The 19,533-nt window shown below is 39.1% G+C and overlaps 1 protein-coding gene and 1 non-coding gene across 2 annotated transcripts; one reads left to right on the top strand and one right to left on the bottom strand.

The window, feature by feature from the left end:
• Positions 1 to 2,158: 2,158 nt before the first annotated feature.
• TRNAA-UGC (transfer RNA alanine (anticodon UGC)) lies at positions 2,159 to 2,230 on the bottom strand. Its single transcript has one exon. It is a non-coding gene; the product is annotated as a tRNA-Ala (tRNA).
• Positions 2,231 to 3,062: 832 nt separating this feature from the next.
• On the top strand, positions 3,063 to 19,501 carry CHKA (choline kinase alpha). Its single transcript, XM_053449687.1, has 12 exons — positions 3,063 to 3,535; positions 6,072 to 6,180; positions 11,584 to 11,637; positions 13,164 to 13,277; positions 13,693 to 13,826; positions 14,451 to 14,555; positions 15,169 to 15,227; positions 15,804 to 15,891; positions 17,652 to 17,760; positions 17,850 to 17,956; positions 18,341 to 18,422; positions 18,833 to 19,501. Exons 1-12 carry the CDS (start codon positions 3,276 to 3,278, stop codon positions 18,890 to 18,892), a joined length of 1,281 nt encoding a protein of 426 aa, XP_053305662.1. The 5' UTR covers positions 3,063 to 3,275; the 3' UTR covers positions 18,893 to 19,501.
• The last annotated feature ends 32 nt before the right edge of the window (positions 19,502 to 19,533 follow it).

The following is a 19,533-nucleotide window of genomic DNA, read 5'->3' as shown; positions in this document are numbered from 1 at the left end:
GCATACAAGCTTTAGCTCTAACAAAAAGTGTCTTTCCAAGTTATGGTACAAGAGAGGATTTATCGCTCGTTATTCTAGAATCATATACATGCGATACTTTACTTAAGCTCATATCGCCATACCCCCCCCCCCCCAAATTTCAGGGGCAGATACAATACCACCTCTTCGTAAGTGGTAGTAGATTTTCTCCGCCCCACCACCACACACAAAAAACTAACTAATATTTATACATCAGTTGTGGTACTTTATATTGCTTGTTGGCTTACCTTTTCAATCATAGATATGCTTTGAAATCACCCTTATTGTCTCTCATTGGACCCTTAGACTCAATTGTTTGGAACATTGGCGTTGGCCAATTAAGAAAGTTACGTGTCTGGATTCATTGAGGTCAAAGTGCAAGCAAAATGTATACAATCATTACACCAAGTTAAAACCGGTATTATCTTTAACATTGCAGCATATCAAAGTGTAAGAGACATGTGGCAAGATAGGTGATTTGTGCAGAGGATGTGTCAAAGTACGTAGGACTAAGGAATGAGAAGAAAGTCACAATTTTCTCCAGTAAAAGAAACCTTTGGAACCAATTACACGGCTCACTCACATGAAAAAAATGTTATGAACATGTGTTTGATGGAATGTTATGGCGCCGAGAAACATGTGAGTGTTAAGGGGTTAAACAAACTTTGCTCACACTAACAGTTGTGTTTGACATTGGAGAACTTTGATACATATTTGTTTTGTGAACTATGGACAGTTAGATTCTATAGTTGCAGTGGAAAAATACTATCTCCCATAAACAGGTCATGGGAGAAATCTATTAATTAGGGCACTGGTACCTTACTGGAAAATTATATTAAAGCTGACTGAAGAGGCAAGTATGATAATAAACAGGGAGGAGAAAGTGGTTGGAATTGGGGCATTTGCATCTATTGTCAAGTCTAGTCTCTTCATTAGGTGCCACATGGACTCCTAGGACCCTGGTTAGATAATAGCATTCAGATATTTTCAGACATTCGAGAGAATATCTTTTCCTCGTTATCTAGAAAAAAACATTAATTATAAGTGAGATGCCATATAACATTTGATCCCTTTGCTATACAGACCCTAATCTCCAAAACCATCAATGAAAAACCATTGTGGTACATTGACATAGTCGCAGCTAAGCAATATGTGGCTATATAGTGTAATGGAATCCCTCAATATTTATGCCTTAGATGCTTTGTGTTGTGTTTATTAGTAAAAACTCCATCCTTGGTTCTTCTTGCATCATAAAAATGTTAAGTCTTATAAGGCTTTGCTGAGAGATCAGACCACAGAGAATCAACAGATGCCACCCAAGAATTATATTTTACTTTTTTTATTTATTAAGGATTACAAGATAAATACAATCATAGTTGAAATGTTAGAGGATATTGTTCTAATTCATTATGAAACCAACAGCTCCAGATTTTAGGGCCTACCAGGATTACCCACAATTACAAAAATCAATACTTTCCATCACATATGCGTGTATGCATTATTGAAAGCATATCGGAAAAAAGTATCAGAGTAACAATACTATAAGAGCACTGTTATGGAAAGCTGATCACAAGGTTCTTGTAATAAATAATAATAATAATAATAGAAAATCAACCAATAACCTAACATGAAAATGCAGAACATGCAGAATTTGGAAAGCTTGCTATATCCGCAGCCTTTTTGTTCTGCTTTCTAATAGTATAAATGGGCATTGATGCACGTGGAGTGCGGGAGGCTGGCCCGTGTGGTCAAATCCAAAGGACGAGCTACAGTAGCTCAAATTGCTGAAGAAATAAATGCTGGTTCTGATAGTAAGGTGTCAGAACACACAGTGCAACCCAGTTTTGTTGCGTATGGTTCTGCGTAGCGTCTAGTAGTTTAGCATTGAAGAAAAAAGGCTACTTTTTATCTTTCTCCCAAAAAACTCCATTCATTCTACTACAGGTTGTAAGCGAAAGGGAGGCAGACTAATTGCTATTATGTCTGTGTCTACAACGTAGCCAGTAAGTACACCTCACATGCATTATAAACTCATACATATACTATTAACTTCAGTAAATGCTTATGTTATTGAGCAAACAAAACATCACGTTTGATTCTTTTATTGGACATTACTGTAAGTACATATAAAACAAAGCCCTGGAGATGCCGGGGATTGAACCCGGGGCCTCATACATGCAAAGCATGCGCTCTACCACTGAGCTACATCCCCTGTATTAGGAAATACCACACACCCTCTGTTAGGTAAATATATTATCCCCTGACCTCCCTGTAAGAAACCATCTAAGACACGTGTAGGTGGGATTTATTCTCCCCTGTTTTACCTCACTTTCCAAAAGCTTTTTTGCTTCTTCTCACCCCCTGACACACCGGGGTCTTTGATTGATTGATTCAGTAAGTAAAGGAGCAGCTGTGAATGGGCCCCTAAGAATGTTTGGTCCCTAGGTGGCTGCCCTATTCGCCTTTTGGTAGTTACCGCCCTGTCGGCAATACAAACATGGAATTAAATCAGACACAATCTTAAGAACACACTGTTAATCAACATGACATTAGTCATCACGCTTGCGTGGGTACTTCCACTGGCCACAAACATGGGTTCCACTGGCATTTCCATAAGTCTATTTTTGCACATTCCAATTCAATGGGTAATTATTTAGTATTGTTGTTTAGGAAGCGGCCTATGGCTTCATTATGGTTTATTCATTGTTTGTGTTTTCTTCAAATGCCAGCTTCTATTTGTAATTAGCCAGACACACAGCCATGTCTATTTGTTCGACATCCGTGGGGTCTGGTTACAATTGCAGTCGGATCCTTGGCACACATTAGTTGGTAACTATGGCAACTGCAGCAGCAGCCTCTTAAACCACTTTTTATGCAATACCAGCGGCGGCCACACGTGTCACCAGAGCAACCATCAATCGCTGCCCTAAAGATTCGGCTTTGAATGCTGAAGCCGTCGGCCAATCACAGCCCTCCCCTCATGGGAGGCTATATCTCGGCAATGGCCTTTGTGACGTAGGAAAGGATTCTATAAAAGGCAGCAGCCAGCAGTATGTGTCATAGACGTACGTTGTCTGCGGAATAAACTGTATAATTTGTTGAGTTGCGGCTGCGACAGCTTCGGTCTCGGATAAAGAACGAATATACGGTTTAGACAATTTAAAAGCCCCGAGTGTTCCACGAATCCAGCCAAATCCCCCGTTTCGTTAATATAGTTTTATATATATATATATATTGTGCACCGTTCATTCATCAGGATGAAGACCAAGTTCTCTTGCGGGGATGAGCTGCCCAATACCCTGGAGCTGCTCATAAGCTCTGCCGGGGGTCTGATGACCGCACAGCGGCCCGCGGTGACGGATGAAGTAGAAACCCGTGAGAAGGAGGAGAGCTGTCGGGCGCAAGACGAGGAGCCGGATGCCCGCACTAGGCGTAAGGCGTACCGCTGGTGCAAAGAGTTCCTAGCGGGGGCTTGGAGACACCTAGAGGAGGATCGCTTCCAGATCACTGTTATACGGTCAGTGCCGGGGTTGCATAGACCCACCAGCTTCTGCCATCCGTAGGCGATCAGCCCCTAAGCTTGTGTTAATGCCCCTCTCTGAGGATGAGTAGCATTTGCCTGAGTTCTATTTTATTGATCCCACTCATTAAAATCTGCGACATAACCTTCTACTTTCTATTAGCATCTTTCTTCTTTATATTTTGTTGATCCCACTCATTAAAATCAGTATTACTGAAGCCCCTTATAAGAATCTGGGTTTCTCGAGCACTTACATCCACTCTCAGTATGATGGGTGTCCCCACCCGTGGGCTCATAAATGTTCACGTTTCCTCCGCCCTTTGCCTATAATCCTGCGCATAGCCTTGAACTGATCACAAAACTCAGCCTTCTACAGGCTCCCCCAGACTCCTTCACCATCCAATTAAATGACTTTTGGTGTTGGATCACAATTACATTGTACAGATTTTGGGATTGTGATGCAGCCTTGAGATGTCAGTGTCTTGGTTGTGGGGTTTGCTGGTATTTGTTCTGTAAATAGTAATTATCCCATACCTCTCACCTTTCTATTTAGATTGCAAGGTCTTCTTTTGTTGTACATTTTTAAATCCAATCTCTTTGGGCTCACCGCCCCTACTATGCCTGCGATATTTACATTTCAATACAGAACCTTGGGCATCTTTTATTCTTACCACACACAAGAATGTGATATCTGCCACAATTTGTTTGTTAACTAGCCTTCAGCATTTGCATTCAAATGAGTCAGATAAGGTGTCTATCTTTGAAATGGTGCAAATGGTAAAATTGGGACATTTCCCCTGAATTGACTCATTTGGATGACTGTTAACATCTATTTCTTTCGTCATTTATAATAAGAAATGCGGGTAATGGAAAATATTCTGTTGGGTTACATTGAACATTTCTATCTGCTTAATAGGAAGCTTTCTGGTACTCATCCAGAAACACTAAATACCAATCTTCTTGAGCAGGGATTCTGTTCCCAATATTCCTATTGTGAGAAGTTCTTGCTACCACTCCCTTTCTCCAAGGGATATGGCTTGTCCATTAAAGACTAGTCCCCCGAAGATTAATCCAGAAAAGAATTGGGGAAAGCCAAATATAAAATCATGGGAGATCCTGAGACAGCTCAAACCCTTCTAGAAAATCAGGTTCCCCAGATGTATTGCTGAGATCTTTCAATTACATCAACTGGCCTGGTCCAGCATACTAATGAAACTCAATAGTAAACAGTGAAACGTGCCTAAAGGATCAGTATTTTTCTTTTAACCCCAAGGAACAAAGGTCCCTTTTTTGTGGCTCTACCTAAAGGACAAGGACAATCAATTTCTAAAGACACATCTGTTTTGGCAAAAGGCTGGATATATCAAGGGCTACCCTGTGGCAATGAAATATCCCTGCTGGTTGTCACACTTTTAGAACTTTGCACCACAATTGTGCTTTTTTTTGGTATAGCACTTTCTGTCTAAAAAAAAAGTGGATCTGGGCTAAGATCAGACCTAAGATCTAAGATCAGACATATTGTAAATAAGCAACAGATCAAATGAAATTATTCAGTGTGTTATGTTTGGAGTGTGAAGTGTTATGAATATAAATTATAAATATTATATTAACAAATTGTTCATTAAATGAATGGACCGGGTGACCACAATGTATCTTCTTCTGTTGAACAAATTCCTGATCATAAATATGTTTCTTGGGTTATATCATTTTGTTTTGTTATTTTTCTTTACTTTGTTAAAGATGGTGTTTCCAGAAATCTAGATCTGCTTTCTGTTTGGCTTTGGGCTTGGAGGAGTACAACAAGACAATGATTAATTTAAATGTATATAAGATTATCAGGGGCAAGGCAAAAGTATCTACATACTACATACACAAACATAGACCAACTATGCAGAATAAATTATTTAAATCACATTTGTGTTGATATTTGAATACCCCTAAGAAGGAACTATATGTCTTTGTGCAAATAGGAGATTCATTGTGTATTTGTATTGATTTAATTTAAAATGTGGCACAGTACATGAGCTCCAGACACTGTAAGTCTCTGGTGTCACTCCTGCAGTGTAATGGTCTTGTGATTAGTTGAAAATATGCCAAGGATCACAGTTTGTAAAATTCTGAAGTTGGGAAATGGCCTTGTCACATCCTCTACTCTTGGCTCCACATCACATTGTAGTTCCTCTTTCAAACGCTGACCTCTTTACCCTGGGAGTTTATTATATTCCATTCAGTTTAGGGTTTATTTTTAATTGTCCTCGTTAACGCTATTTGCGGCATAGCCTGGTAAGAAGCCCATTAAAAGAATTGCTTTATTTCATCCTTAGTGAAATTGTCCTAGAAGATGATCTCCTTTAGTTTAAGGTGATACCTTTAATTGGGTCAACATAGAAAACCATTTCCTCAGAGGACTCTTGTCCATCTTTTTCCATGTTGGCCCAATAAACCTCCAAGAGATCAAGTATAGCCCGTTTTATCGTTTCTCAATTAAAGTCCATCACTGAATTCTTTTTATTTTTGCTTTAATATAATTCAGAGGTGGGTTGAGCAACATGCTGTTCCGTTGCGCTTTACCTGAAGATGTAAAGCTGGTGGCTAATGAACCCAGATGTGTCCTGCTTCGATTATATGGAGCCATCTTACAGGTGGGTGAGCTTGAAATGTTCCATTATCCTTGTTATCCTTATCCTGTAGCAAAGGTGCATTAGCAGGATCCTTGTGCAATTGTTCCCAACATGGTAAAGTGCTTTCTATTTTTGTCTCTTTTGGTAGCCAGAGGAGATTGAATTACACTGTTTGAATAAAGTGATCTAGTGCTCGGTTTGTTGTACACAGTGACTTTCAAGGTTCAGTCATCCGCGGAAAAAACATTGTTTGGAAAGATTCAGTCACCTTTCAATGAAAATGTAACCCTAAACAGGGAAGGAGTTGTACTGATCTGTAAAAAGCATGTCATTAAAGTTAATGATGTAAAGGTGACTCCAGAGGACAATAAAAATAACTTATTGGAAGGCAGTGTTTGTAGAAATCAGGAGTAACTTCTTTGTGCCAAGGTTATCATCCGATGTATCTATTTGACAAATATCGCGTGAGGCCAGGGCGACTAGATATTGCTGCAGAGATCAAAGGGACTTTTGATTACAGCTTTCTGCATTTTTATTATAGTTTAAATGTAGAAGATAAGACTCTTCTTGAAGTCCAGAACCCACATAGACCTCAAGGCCAGTTGGTGTAATTTATGGGGAATGCTGCTGCTGGGACTGGTTTGTGCAGCTTTAGTCTTACCGGCTGTGAAATGTTTCAGGTAGCCAATGTGTAGTTCTCAATGCGTGGTAAAACTACAGTGCTCATAATGCTCAGACAACATAGTTATTGTAGGCAAACATCCAGTTAGACACATGTAGATGACCCCTGCCTTATCCTGATGACTACTCTTTGAACTATGTACAAGAATATTAATAGAACTTGAGACAGAATAGAGCAGCCAAATCAGAGTAGCCAAGTTCAGATTATGTGGTTATGGATTGTCAAAGAGGACGTGTTCACAATTTTGTAGGCTCGAGAATGCCCTTAAATGTGTTAGAGATGCAGTTCTCTAAGGAAAAGGGAGGCCATGACCCACGTGATAGGAGAGACCTAAGTATTCTCACTTCAACTTACTTTAAGTTGGTATTACAGTGGACAGCGTAACAGTATCACAGGAGCAGAACTTGGTCCTCGTGGATTCCCTTTTAACAAGCCTTTCCTGCGTGTAGCTGTAATGTATGTAAAGCAGCAGGCTATTTTCTGAAGCATGTGAAGCTGGTTTCCGGTTTCAGTGTCTCACAGCTCACTGTAGTCTGTTTTGGCAGCTTCTGTATTTGCTTTGCAGGGCTTTTTCTGGTCAAAGTCCAGGAGCAAAGTCCTGCCAGGTACAGGAGTGTCCTGGACTTTGAGACAATGAGATATATCTTTGCTGCAATGGCGTCTGCTGCCAACTTGGCATTTATCTGAGAATTGCACCTGGTGAGAGGCGTTTATAAACTCCCAGAATCCTAGTGTTGTTAAGCTGCAGCTACCGTAATACAAAGACGTTTGCTCAACCATAACCCGCGTGGCCCTTAACCAACTATATTAACTGTTACTGTAAAAGCAAAAACAAAACCCAACAAACCTTTAGGCTGTATAAACATTCAGCGTTCGGTTAGTAACGGTCATTAACAATGTAATTCCACGCAGAGCGTTTACTGATTAGAGGATATAAAAGTCACGAGAAAGGAGTACAGTGAAGGGGATCACAAACATTTTCCTTCCTCGTCGGCTTCCTGCCATTGTTTTCATAACCCTTTAAGTGCAGATGGAGTAGAGTAGAACGTTGAACATGTTCACGAGAATGGTGATTGAATCTTTTGACACAAACATGTCCAAATTGTTAAATGTAACAGTTATTGTGATTGATCCTTGAACAGTAACTGCTGGAAACAATAAAAAATCTAATACTCAACAGGTAATTTATGGCCATCAAGCTGTTTTGGGACTAGAATTCCCATCATCCTTAGCTGTATTTATTTTAACAGCTCGAGCCTGATGATGCTCTTTACTTGATTATGCATAACTTGTCATACAATGCTGTAGATTTAGGGCACAAAATGAAATGTTCTGTACATACTTTATCGGTGCTTATAATATTAAACCATGCACATTCAATGCTTTTGCTTTAAATCAACTATCCTGATTGTATTTACCTTCTGGATTACTCTTATTTGCCTAAAAACGTACCGTAGTACAATTTGGCTGCCATGTTATGATCCAAAGGGATAGCTTTTAACTCTTAAAAGCTCAGTCAGTCATTTTGTCTGCTTGTAAGTAAAATGGGTTTCCTTTTGCAGAGAATACTTGCTATTTGGTCTTTGCTTTAACCTCTAAGACTGAGATTTACCAAAAAAATTGAAATCTGTAGGAATAAATGCCTTCAATTTTATGCAGCCAGAGACAGTTCTGGATCCAAAGATACCATAGACTTCACTAGTTTGATACCCCTACTTCTGACCTTTTTGCAAACTTACCCCACCCCCAATCTCTAAATCGATTCCTTGAAATCAGAACATGGCTGACAAATATTAATAACACTACTCTCTTCCATTTGCAAAAGCTGACATTATTATAATGTCATAATTATTGTGGCTGCTATATTAATTATCCACAAACGTGTAATGTTCCCAAAAAAAATTCCTAATTACAGTATACAGGGAAGACTATAATTTTGTATAAAATGTTATTTTGTTATGGGAGGCGAGCGTGAACTTGTGTCTTCCTTATGGGAGGGTTGTGTGCGGGTGGAGATTAATCATTGCTGGGGTGGGTGTTATACCTTTTTAGTTGTATGTGCATGTGTTCTTTGCTGCAGGCGTACCCATGCGATCGTGCCTTGCACACTCTGGTTTCCAGGTGACAGACACGATACACGGTATAGTATGTGACCTCTGAAGTCGGAGCATTCTATCAAGCTTTAAAATGTTAATATTGTTATTAACTATCAATTATTATGCATGCAATGTAGTCTGCTTTATGATGTTCTTAAATGGGCCGACATGCTTAGGACCAAGATGGACTAATGTGACATCAACATCGGTGGTCTTACACGGACTGTAGGTTATCCCAAACAAATATTTGCCATGTTATCTCAACAATTTAATCTATTTCACTATTCTTTTATAATAAAGTAAAAAATAATTCTGGGTAAACATTTCCAGCCATTCCATTGCGGTGACATTTTTATCCACTGATAAGCACTGATTATTAATCATTTCCATTATTACAACGTGACCAGTTTAATTAGGATTGTCCAGAATGGACTCTGTGTGTTATGCGCTCAACAAAGTAGCGAGTCTGCAGACGGGCACTTAAAGGGATAGTAAATCCACCACTACATTTTCTACCGTTAGGTTCGTTTCTAAGGGCCGAATCATTATTTGCAAAGATTACAAAGTTTATTTCTCCATCAAGTAGAATCTACAAGAGACTTGGGTAATGCTCTTTGCATACGGGACTTTACAGTAAGTGAAGGGAGTCACATAGTTCTGAGTTGGCACTATAAATTAGGCATTTTAAAGTGTCTCCTAATAATCATAGCCTAAAATTCTTAATTAACACTATCTCCTTGTCAAAGATTACCAAACCAACTTAATCAAGCAAGCTATATTTTTGCTTGATGGCCCAAAAGAACCACGTCCATTAGTTCATTTTGGTCTGGCATGGGGCTGATCACCATATGGTAAGTGACACAACACAGGACCCACTTTTCCAATAATAACATTGCAAGGTTTTTTTGTGCTTTATAGCATTGGGAGAATTTAGAGGAAAGACATGATATTAAGGACCATATGGCCTTTACACAGCATGATATGTAGTCATATCCTCTGCCGAAAGATATAACGCTTCCGAGGCAAATAACAGCTAAAACAATGCTTTGCTGCTAATTTGTTAAGCATGCATATAACTGGAATAGTACATTTATTTTGCAGACATCACCAGGGATGTCTTGTCCATATGGCACCTGACAGCTGCTTGCTTGGGGAGTGTCAATGTCATGCATCCCAAATACAGAAGACCTCAATGATGAGCGATGTGGTGGCTGGTCCTGAAAACCACAAGTTCTCAAAATATTTAGTGCATACGTTTATAAATTGCAGGGTACAGGTTTCCCAATATTTCAAACAGATTAAATCCTTTATGGTTCATGGTGGAGTTAACTGCTCCCAGAACCTTTCAATAAATTGAATTTGAATTAAAGGGGATTAGATTTAAAAACTAGTCTTTACGTTTCCATGTTTTTATATTCCTTTAGATCAATACATTCATAAAATAAACTTTAGTTGTTTATTATAAAATGTAACTGTATCTGTTGTAGAATTTTCCAAAGAACATGTTTTTCTACCTTGAGTTGTCAAACAAATTTGTAACAAAGGGGCTTGTTGCATCATTTTAATACGGTATGTAAAGTTATTATGGAAACCTGGTTTCTGATTTCACTACCTATAAAGCTGGTTTGATATTTTGGGTCCTTTACCGGGTTATAAGAACTGTTGTTCTCTGCGTGCTCTCTTTAACTTCATGTTTCCATACAGGGGTTTTGGTAAACTCATGTAACAGGTATGTTCATCAATAAAAGCTTTGTGTTGGCATTGAAAATTAAGTTTACAAAGTGAAAATAATGAAATAGGTCCTGTGTTTGTCTTGTGACTGTGTGTGCAGGGAATCGCAGATGGAATTTGCTTCTGTCCTACTGAGATCTGGCCGTAGTGCTACAAAGTGGCATTGTTCTGTGTTAAACAAGATGAGCTCAACTCTGCTCCTCCGTGGTTTTCTGTGGCAGCTGGACATGCACTAGACATCTGTGGGTTCTGCAGATGACCAGGACAAGCAGTTAACATTTTAAAATGTATCAATCAGTGTACATTTCACTTTTATTCATTAGCACTTGAATAAGAGTAAAGACACTGTGCTATAATGGTAGAAGTAAAATGTATTGAGGCCTTCAAGGTCTAAACAAACTACATGGCTGCCACCGTTCAGCTGTGTAGTCATACTTCTGTTAAACACTTTACTACATTGACAGCGTTTTATGATACAACATAATGTCTGTAGAAATCCCATCTAGGCGGCACTCGGTCTGTAGCACAACAGTGCAGATATAAGCTATGTACAAAATGTCAGAAGATAATGTTAAACTTCACATAGACATAGTTGCTCAGTTCACATTCTTCCCATTTACTGCTTAACCACAAATGTCAGTTCAAATAACACAGTTTTAAGTGTTAAGGTCCATCAGACCTTCACTTCTTCCATTATGGACCCTTTCTGTTTAGCAATGCCCCATAGGTTTGTTTTCATCAACATGATCAGTCTGATGCTATGTTCTAGGACATGTCTTCTTAGACCACATTGTATGCTCTGCAATGAGTGAGTGTGATACACAGGTCTAGTGTGGTATGTTTACGTTTCTGATGAAGTTGTCCAAAGTGTAGTTAAACAGTCTGTAAAAAAATATGTTTTTATGTCCTCAATAGATGTCTTGTAACAAGGGTGAAAACCAAGAAACGCAGAGAGAGAGTTTCTTTCAAGTAAGTAAACCATTTCAATCATCCCTTTACATACAGGATTTTCTTGGTAGCACGGTGTGTAGATCGTTTGTGTGTCCTACGTACATGCTATAAATAGTGTTTAGGCAATATAGTGCTCTACTGAGAAATACTAAGAATTTTCTACCTTGGTACTGAGATGGAAAAATGTAGTTGGTAGAACTGGATGAGTTGGCGGGTAGACGTGGTATATTGACACAGCACCTGGCTCTGTCCATCACTGGCTCCACTTGTGCCATGCAACTGGTTAGCTTGTCCGCCTAGTCTTTAGGATGCTGAATCTCACACTTCTGCAATTAAATACAGCATTATAAACTACATTTCGAGTATTGAAAGCCCAACCCCTTCCAAGAAGTAATTCCATAACAAGTAATATTTTGAATCATGAAGTCAGGCTTGTGTCGCAAGACACCACGTGAATCTGGTTTAAAAAAATGAGGAAAAAGTAATCCAATTAGAGGAACATACTGCCTGTATTTTTACTAGCGATCTCTTCGGTTCTGGTTGATAGATTTCTAGGCAACCGTGCCTTTGCAAACCTGCCAGGAACAGTAAATCTTTAACCAAACATGTTACTTAATAGTTGGGAATGGTGATTTGAATACAAAATAAACACTGATTACATAAAACAAAGAGGCAAGTCTTGTTTAGATGGGGACAACTACAGGGAGTGACGCTTTTACCTATACAATTCACCTTTCCTCTATATTGAGCCCAGTAAATGCTGGTCATTGAGTTAGAGGTGGCATTGGCAATCCAGTTAGTGGCAGGTTTCGTCTATTAGTCATGCTCTGCCTACTCCGTTCCTCCTTGGAGCTAAAATTAATGTTGCGGAGTTACACCATTTGTATGAGCCAAGACTTGGGAATGAATTATGATGTACATTTATTCTGATGTTCCCAGAAACTATGTGTTGAGTAATGTAATGCAGTTTTGGCACAAAACCCAGCTTGGCCAATGCGAAATCACGCAGGCGGGTTTTTCATTTTGCAGTACAGTGGCTGAGAGCAGAAACATGAAACAAATGTTATAACCTAAATGGAAAATCCCAGCAACTTAGACACCTTTTAGTTGTAACCCTTTTGTCTACAATTTACATTGGGTATGATTACAGCCCTTAATGGCCTCTGACCTGGATTAGTTCACAACACAGCCCAGACAGAGAACATGCAGAGTGAAGATAACGCATGCCCAGTATATGGAGGTTAATACTCTTGTTAATTCTCCGTGTCTGTAGACTGACACATCTGCTGCGTTCTGAGCTGCTCTGCAGTTTAATGGATTAACATAAGTGGACTAGCTGCTTCATTGATCAGTTTAGATGTCTTACTGGGCAACTTGCTGTCGGAGATGAGTTCAGTGTCCTCCCTACCAGAGCAACTTGGAAAAACGTACTTGAAAGGGTCGCTTATAGAATGATGTTAATGTAATTAACACATTAACAATATTGCAGAACATAAAATGTTCAGTCTATCTTAACTATATTCTTGTAACATGCTGTCCCACAGGGTGCAGAAGCTATGGTCATGGAGAGTGTAATGTTTGCTATCCTAGCAGAGCGATCCTTAGGTCCCAAGCTGTATGGGATCTTCCCACAAGGACGTCTAGAGCAGTACATCCCGGTAAGACATGGTTGTAGCAATGAATGGAGTGGATTAAATGTTTGAATTGTGCTATTCAAGCTATAGCTGTCCGTGTGCATGATTGTTACATTTACTTTTTTTGGCCAACCACTTAACAGCTGCCAGAAACAAAGTAGTGGGACGTTTACTGAATCAACTACCTGAAGACAGTGCTCAAAATATAGGTGTAAAGGTCATAGGGTCACTTGAAAAATGCTAGTGATGTTAGTTTCAAACCATTGGTTACACTTAAGAGATTAGATCTAATTACTAGAGTCCATCTGAAGTGTAACTTGATTTTCTAGAGGCTAGCTTGGGTGAAGTTCAGCCCTGTCCATTGTTGATTAACAGAAGTATTTAGCAAAATTTGAAATGTGGCAGGTTCCCCATTAACCTGTTTCTCTCGATTCTCTAGAGCCGGAAGCTGGAGACTGAAGAGCTGGGCTTACCAGATATGTCGGCGGAAATAGCTGAGAAAATGGCCCGCTTTCACGGCATGAGCATGCCTTTCAACAAGGAGCCCAAGTGGCTCTTTGGGACTATGGAGAAGTAGGCTCCTTTTTATTTACTTAAGTTCTACAAAAACATCTACTGTTGCAGTGTTATGGTTTGCTAATAAATATATATCACTACAGTAACACATTGTAACGTATCAAAGCACCTGTGCTTTATATTTATATATATATATATATATTCTGTATATTCATATCAATAGTCATGACATGGAAAGAATTGATGATGCATAATCTGAGAATAAAAACTAGTGGTTTAATCACCATACTCTCGCCCCCACGTTTCTAAATATACTTGTCATCAATACCACGTAGCTGTTCCTGTCACATCTTTTCTAAGTTTGGGTAAGTTCACTTAAATAAGAAACGGTGAGAAAGATTCCTTATGTGAATCATTTAAAGAAACACTTTCCCGTTCAATATGGGTTCAGCATCATTGAACCTGGAGGGCAGACATAATAGGTTGGCAGCGTGAGTGAAGAAGAAGTGTTCAGCCACCCTGCACCTTCCCGTAATGTGCTGCGATCCAGGGAAAGTTAGGAGGAATAATATAATTAAGAGAATAAAATCTAATATTTAAATATCGCTGTAGAGATTTCAATGGCACATGTTGAACTGATGATCCTTAAGATATTTGCTTGCATCTGTCTTGTTTATTTAGGTACCTTAAGCAGGTGCTGAAAATTAAGTTCACTCGGGAATCACATGCCCGCAAGCTGAATAAGTTTTTGAGTTACAACCTCCCCAAGGAAATGGCTAATCTAAGGTAAGTGATTATACACCAGACATAATAAGTATGTTTTGTAGTTGTCTTATGTATTCTGTTCAAGCGCGACTGCCGAAAGCTTGAAATAGCAACACTAGACAGGTTTATTGTACACAGTCCACGCTATCCCCGCAATAAGTGAAGATTTATGCTTGGCTATAAACCAACTAACATTTTCACAAACTTTATTTTATTATTTAAACAGTCCTGTTTTCAAGGGAAATCATCTTCGCTAAAATGAATTGTAAATATTTCTTAATATCCATGGGAGCAAGATAGATTACCGGCCAACAGGACTATATGCGTGTCAAGTCATTTTTTAACTTTTGCATTGGTAAAAACTATTTAAAAAAAGTTTATTTCCTAAATCCTTTTCTTATAGAACCTTAAATTATAGCATAGGTTGGGGTTCTTGAACACACACTTTGTGTGGATTGTTATAATACACTGCGGACTTCTCCGTGCTATCCATATAACTGCTACAGTTTTGGAATCCTATAATATAATACATTTTACAAGTTCAGTGTTAATTCCCCCCCCCCCCAAATAAAACAGAAGAAAAGCGTTAACCTAAAGCCAAATAGTTTAATTTAAAACCTGTCTTGTCTTCTAGGGCTCTGCTGGAGGGCACACCTTCCCCTGTTGTGTTTTGTCACAATGATTGTCAGGAAGGTAAGTTTGTGGGGGGTTTTTTATGGGCCTTCGGGTCTCCTATAGACATAGGAATGTGTGGTGTAATGTGATACAGCTTGAGGTATTCAGAATAACCTATACATCATATGTCATGTCTGTTGTGCATGGTTTTCCTTGGAGGTTTGGTACAGCTGAACATAGTATTTGAATATGGGGCCCATGTGTTATGATTTATCCTGGGATTTCAAAAGTTCATATTTTGGAACATTGAATACTGAAAATATTGGAACGTTTATTTTTTTCTTACGTACGTGCTGCATTAGTTTAAAGAAGAGTCTTATAAACAATTTCTGCGCTCTATGGTGAGCTCTCTAGCATGAAATAGAAATACTGCATAGGAAATCGTATCATTATGGAAAATCTATGTAGCTTGTTTGGGTACAACTCACAATATCAGCCACCATTAGTGATGGGACTTCTAGGCCAAAAGTTGGAAGGCTGTTATTATTCGGCCCTCAGTTATGCTAGTTGAGCTGAAAATCTGGTTTAACTGGCCATGCGGAGAACATACCTTCTGCAATAACATGTTCATTAAAACACATGTTGTTCTTTCAGGTAACATCCTACTGCTGGAAGGGAGTGAGAATTCAGAGAAGCAGTCCCTCATGCTGATAGACTTTGAATACAGCAGCTACAATTACAGGTAAAGAGTGTACCGTCGTAGCTGCCTGTGTGTATATATGTGTATGTGTGTGTATATGGATCATGGGTATTGTAGCCTTGGGTTATTGAAAATTCACGAGTAACATTCTCAAAACTTTTACTTAGTTTATAAGAAATTGCATAATCTGTATCTTATAAACGAGTGTTCACGGGACAATACTTGTAAGTGATACCCCAAGGCAGGGAATATGATACATATGGACAGGGTTGAGAGTATCTGTACATGAACACACAGTCAGTCTTGTAGGAATCTGCTTCTGAAACCCTACCCCGATCAAAGAGTCAGTCAGGGACTTGGGGAATTGGAAGAGACTTTGAGAGAGAGTGAAAGTAGTGGGGGAGGAAGAAGAGAGCGGGCTATAAAAAGAGCTCTGATGAAATCTGTAGCAGTTACTGTAGAAACATTGTTTGGATTGTTTCTGATCAAATCAAATATTTACTTTGCTTGTTCATTTGTTTGACTCTTTTAGTATTGCTTGATAAACATAGATCAAAATACCAATCATTGTATGGTATATTATGGCAATGAACTGTAATAAAAGCAATTTGATCCTAAAGGATAAATGGCAGTGCCAGCCGGGAGTGCAGTGGATTGTAAATCAATGTATTTCATACTTATGTGGAAGTTAGAGTTTAAAAGGAGCTGCTATTTAGTTCGCAGATTTGCAATAAATGCTTGTCATGGGAACATAGATTACGGTTTTACACATTTGATTAGGATTAGAAGACGTCACGGCTGCATGACATCAGCAGACCCTATAATCCTTGGACTCGTGCAGAGGCTTGGCTCACAGTATAAATGAACCTGGCTGCTGATCCAGTTCAGGAGTTGATCCAGTTTACTGAGCTGGCTCAGCTTAATTAACTGAATAGAAAAAACTGTAATCAATAGTATCTATGTTTATGAAATCTGTTTCTCTTCATTTCTTGGCTCTCTATTTCTCGGGGGGATAGTAGACATGTCATTCACACGTGTAACAAGAAGCAGCAGTTTCCTGTGAATGAATAGATAATGGGCTTATTGAGTGATGTATTGGTGTTGGGATACATTATGTGTATTGGCCCCCCATATTGAGTAGGTAGGGGCTTTACCGTAATGGTTTGAGATGGAACACTGGTCTTCCTTGCATGGACCCATCTCTACATACCTAAAACAAGGCTAGATATTGAGTATGTTTTTACATAACTACAAAGACAGGTGCATCCATAACTTTACTAGAGCGCCAACTAATTAGGGGGTACTACCTTTCCAATCCACAGTGCGGTAAAGAAGCCTTATTTAAAGCAACAGGGCTTTGACCGAAGGTTTAGTAGACCTCCTTCTTTTGATACATTTAACGCCCCTGTGCCGTATTCTGCATGCATGCTCATTTCTGACCACAATTTTGTCACTGTTGGTTACAAAGTTGAAAAGCTGTTGGGTCTGAACACTGAGACCAGTTACTGGAGGCATCAATTAGGCTTCAGATTACTGTGTCATGGAACAGGACACCTTGAGTGCTTCGACGCAAGTCAGGAGTCTGCAGGACGGAAAAGGGAGGCAGTTGTTTAAAAATGAAACAAATGCCTCTTTGTGCCAAGGAAAGGGCAGCGTCTGAATTGCTCATCTGCTCACGTACTCCTTATGTACTCCTTATTTAAAGCAACTTGAATAGATAATATATAGAGCTATATAAATATTGTTTACCTTGCACTTTGTTGGGTATTAGAAACTTACAGTTACAGTTTTGTTTATTTCAGGGGATTTGACATTGGGAATCATTTCTGCGAATGGATGTATGATTACACCTATGAGAAATTCCCCTTCTTTAAAGGAAGTTTTTCAAAGTATCCTACAAGAAAGCAGCAGGTAAGGACACCTTCTGCCACATTAAAGAAAGATACAAAATAATATATATAATCCTTTGCAGACACATTTACATTAACACTGTATTGCAGCTTCACTTCATATCCAGCTACATGGCAGAGTTTTATCCTGGATTTGAAAACCTCAGTAATGAAGAAAGGAGCAAAGTGGAGACTGAAATGTTAACTGAAGTTAACAGGTAAGCGCTACCGTCAAAAGAAACATTTTAGCTCCAGTGCTAGGTTATTTAGGCTGCCTCAAGGTACTGCCAGGTCCTGGGTCAGATTGTCTTTGAAGTTTAGGACTCTCCTACCTTATCAAAGCAGGGACACTTGACAAGCAAATAATTGCTTGTCAAGTAGTTTGGTTTTGTGTAATAACAAAGATGTCATGCAGGCAAATTCCTAACCAGTGTCATATTTCTCTTCTGCACTGCCCTATGCCTGACCCAGGCAGCAGCCTCAGCAAGCCCCTCTGCATCCCCGTCCCTTTCTGCCGAGTGCCATGATATGACATCATATAGTTATGGAAATAGGATGTTTGCCCATATGTATACAATGAAATATGCTTATGTGTTTTATAGGTTTGCTCTTGCATCCCACTTCTTCTGGGGTCTGTGGTCCATTGTGCAGGCTAAAATCTCCTCTATTGAGTTTGGTTATATGGTGAGTATTCTCAGCACTCATTGTTCAAGGTCATCTTAAAGGCCCAAACAAAAGTAGAAAATGTCATTGTTAATAGAGCATTCATACACGGACCAGAAGGAAATCCTCTTTTTGTACAGTTTGTGACTCTACCAGAGCCTTAAATTGGACCAGTGAGACTATAGTCGAGTATTGTAGCTGCTTCTTCATCTTAAAATATCCTGGGGGTTCACCAGTGGTCTTGGTGTTATTCTGGGGTACTCCATAATTCCAGGACTGTTGGTCCATATGGGATAGGGTCTTCTCCAAATGCAGACAGTGCTCGAGATATGTTAACTTCCACCAGTCTTTCAGCATTTGTAAAGAGACTACTCTTTGGTTTCTAGCAAAAGGGCCAACATGTGTAATATATACTATCATTTTTCATTTAGGAGTACGCCTCAGCAAGATTTGATGCCTATTTCCAACAGAAGAGACGGTTAGGACTGTGAAAATCTTTTTATGCTAAAGTCCACCATTCCAGATTTTACATGTCGCTGTTTTGAATGTAAATTTTAACTGTGAAACTACAGTTTACTGCTTAGAAAGGCCTCGGTGTTAGTCAATTAATTTGGCTTTCATATGGCTTGGCTTCTTTCCATTTGTAAACTTTGGTTTGAAGGTCATGAAAACTGACTTAAGTGTTATTTCACACAAATGTGAATGTACATATTGTATCATTTTAATTGTTGACTTTTTTGTGATATCAACTAATTACCATTTGATATGATTGTATTTCTCTATAATTCTTACCGAGCAGTTTTCTTCATGTAAGATGTTCTCACTGACCTGCAACCGATCTTATATCCTTAGAGCTCTCAGACAGGGTCATTTGCTATGAACGTTCTTGCTTGTTGATGTAGATATGGCATGGGTAATCTCAGCACTTCATTCACATGAACATAACGGATTTTTCGGATATCTCTGCTTGAGTTCACACGAAACATTAGCCTATTCATTTTGATCTACCTGTAATCAGTTTGGGGAAATCCTTAAAACCATGCCTGCTGGCAGCACTTAAACGTATCTCCCCATCACTGCAATCAACCCGCATGGTACGTGGCTTCGGCCTGCTGCCCCTCAGAAGGAAATA

This window comes from Spea bombifrons, chromosome 10, assembly GCF_027358695.1.
Source record: "Spea bombifrons isolate aSpeBom1 chromosome 10, aSpeBom1.2.pri, whole genome shotgun sequence".
Taxonomy (NCBI): domain Eukaryota; kingdom Metazoa; phylum Chordata; class Amphibia; order Anura; family Pelobatidae; genus Spea; species Spea bombifrons.
The sequence above is the reverse complement of the archived record's forward strand: the minus strand, read 5'-3'. Positions and strand labels throughout refer to the sequence as shown.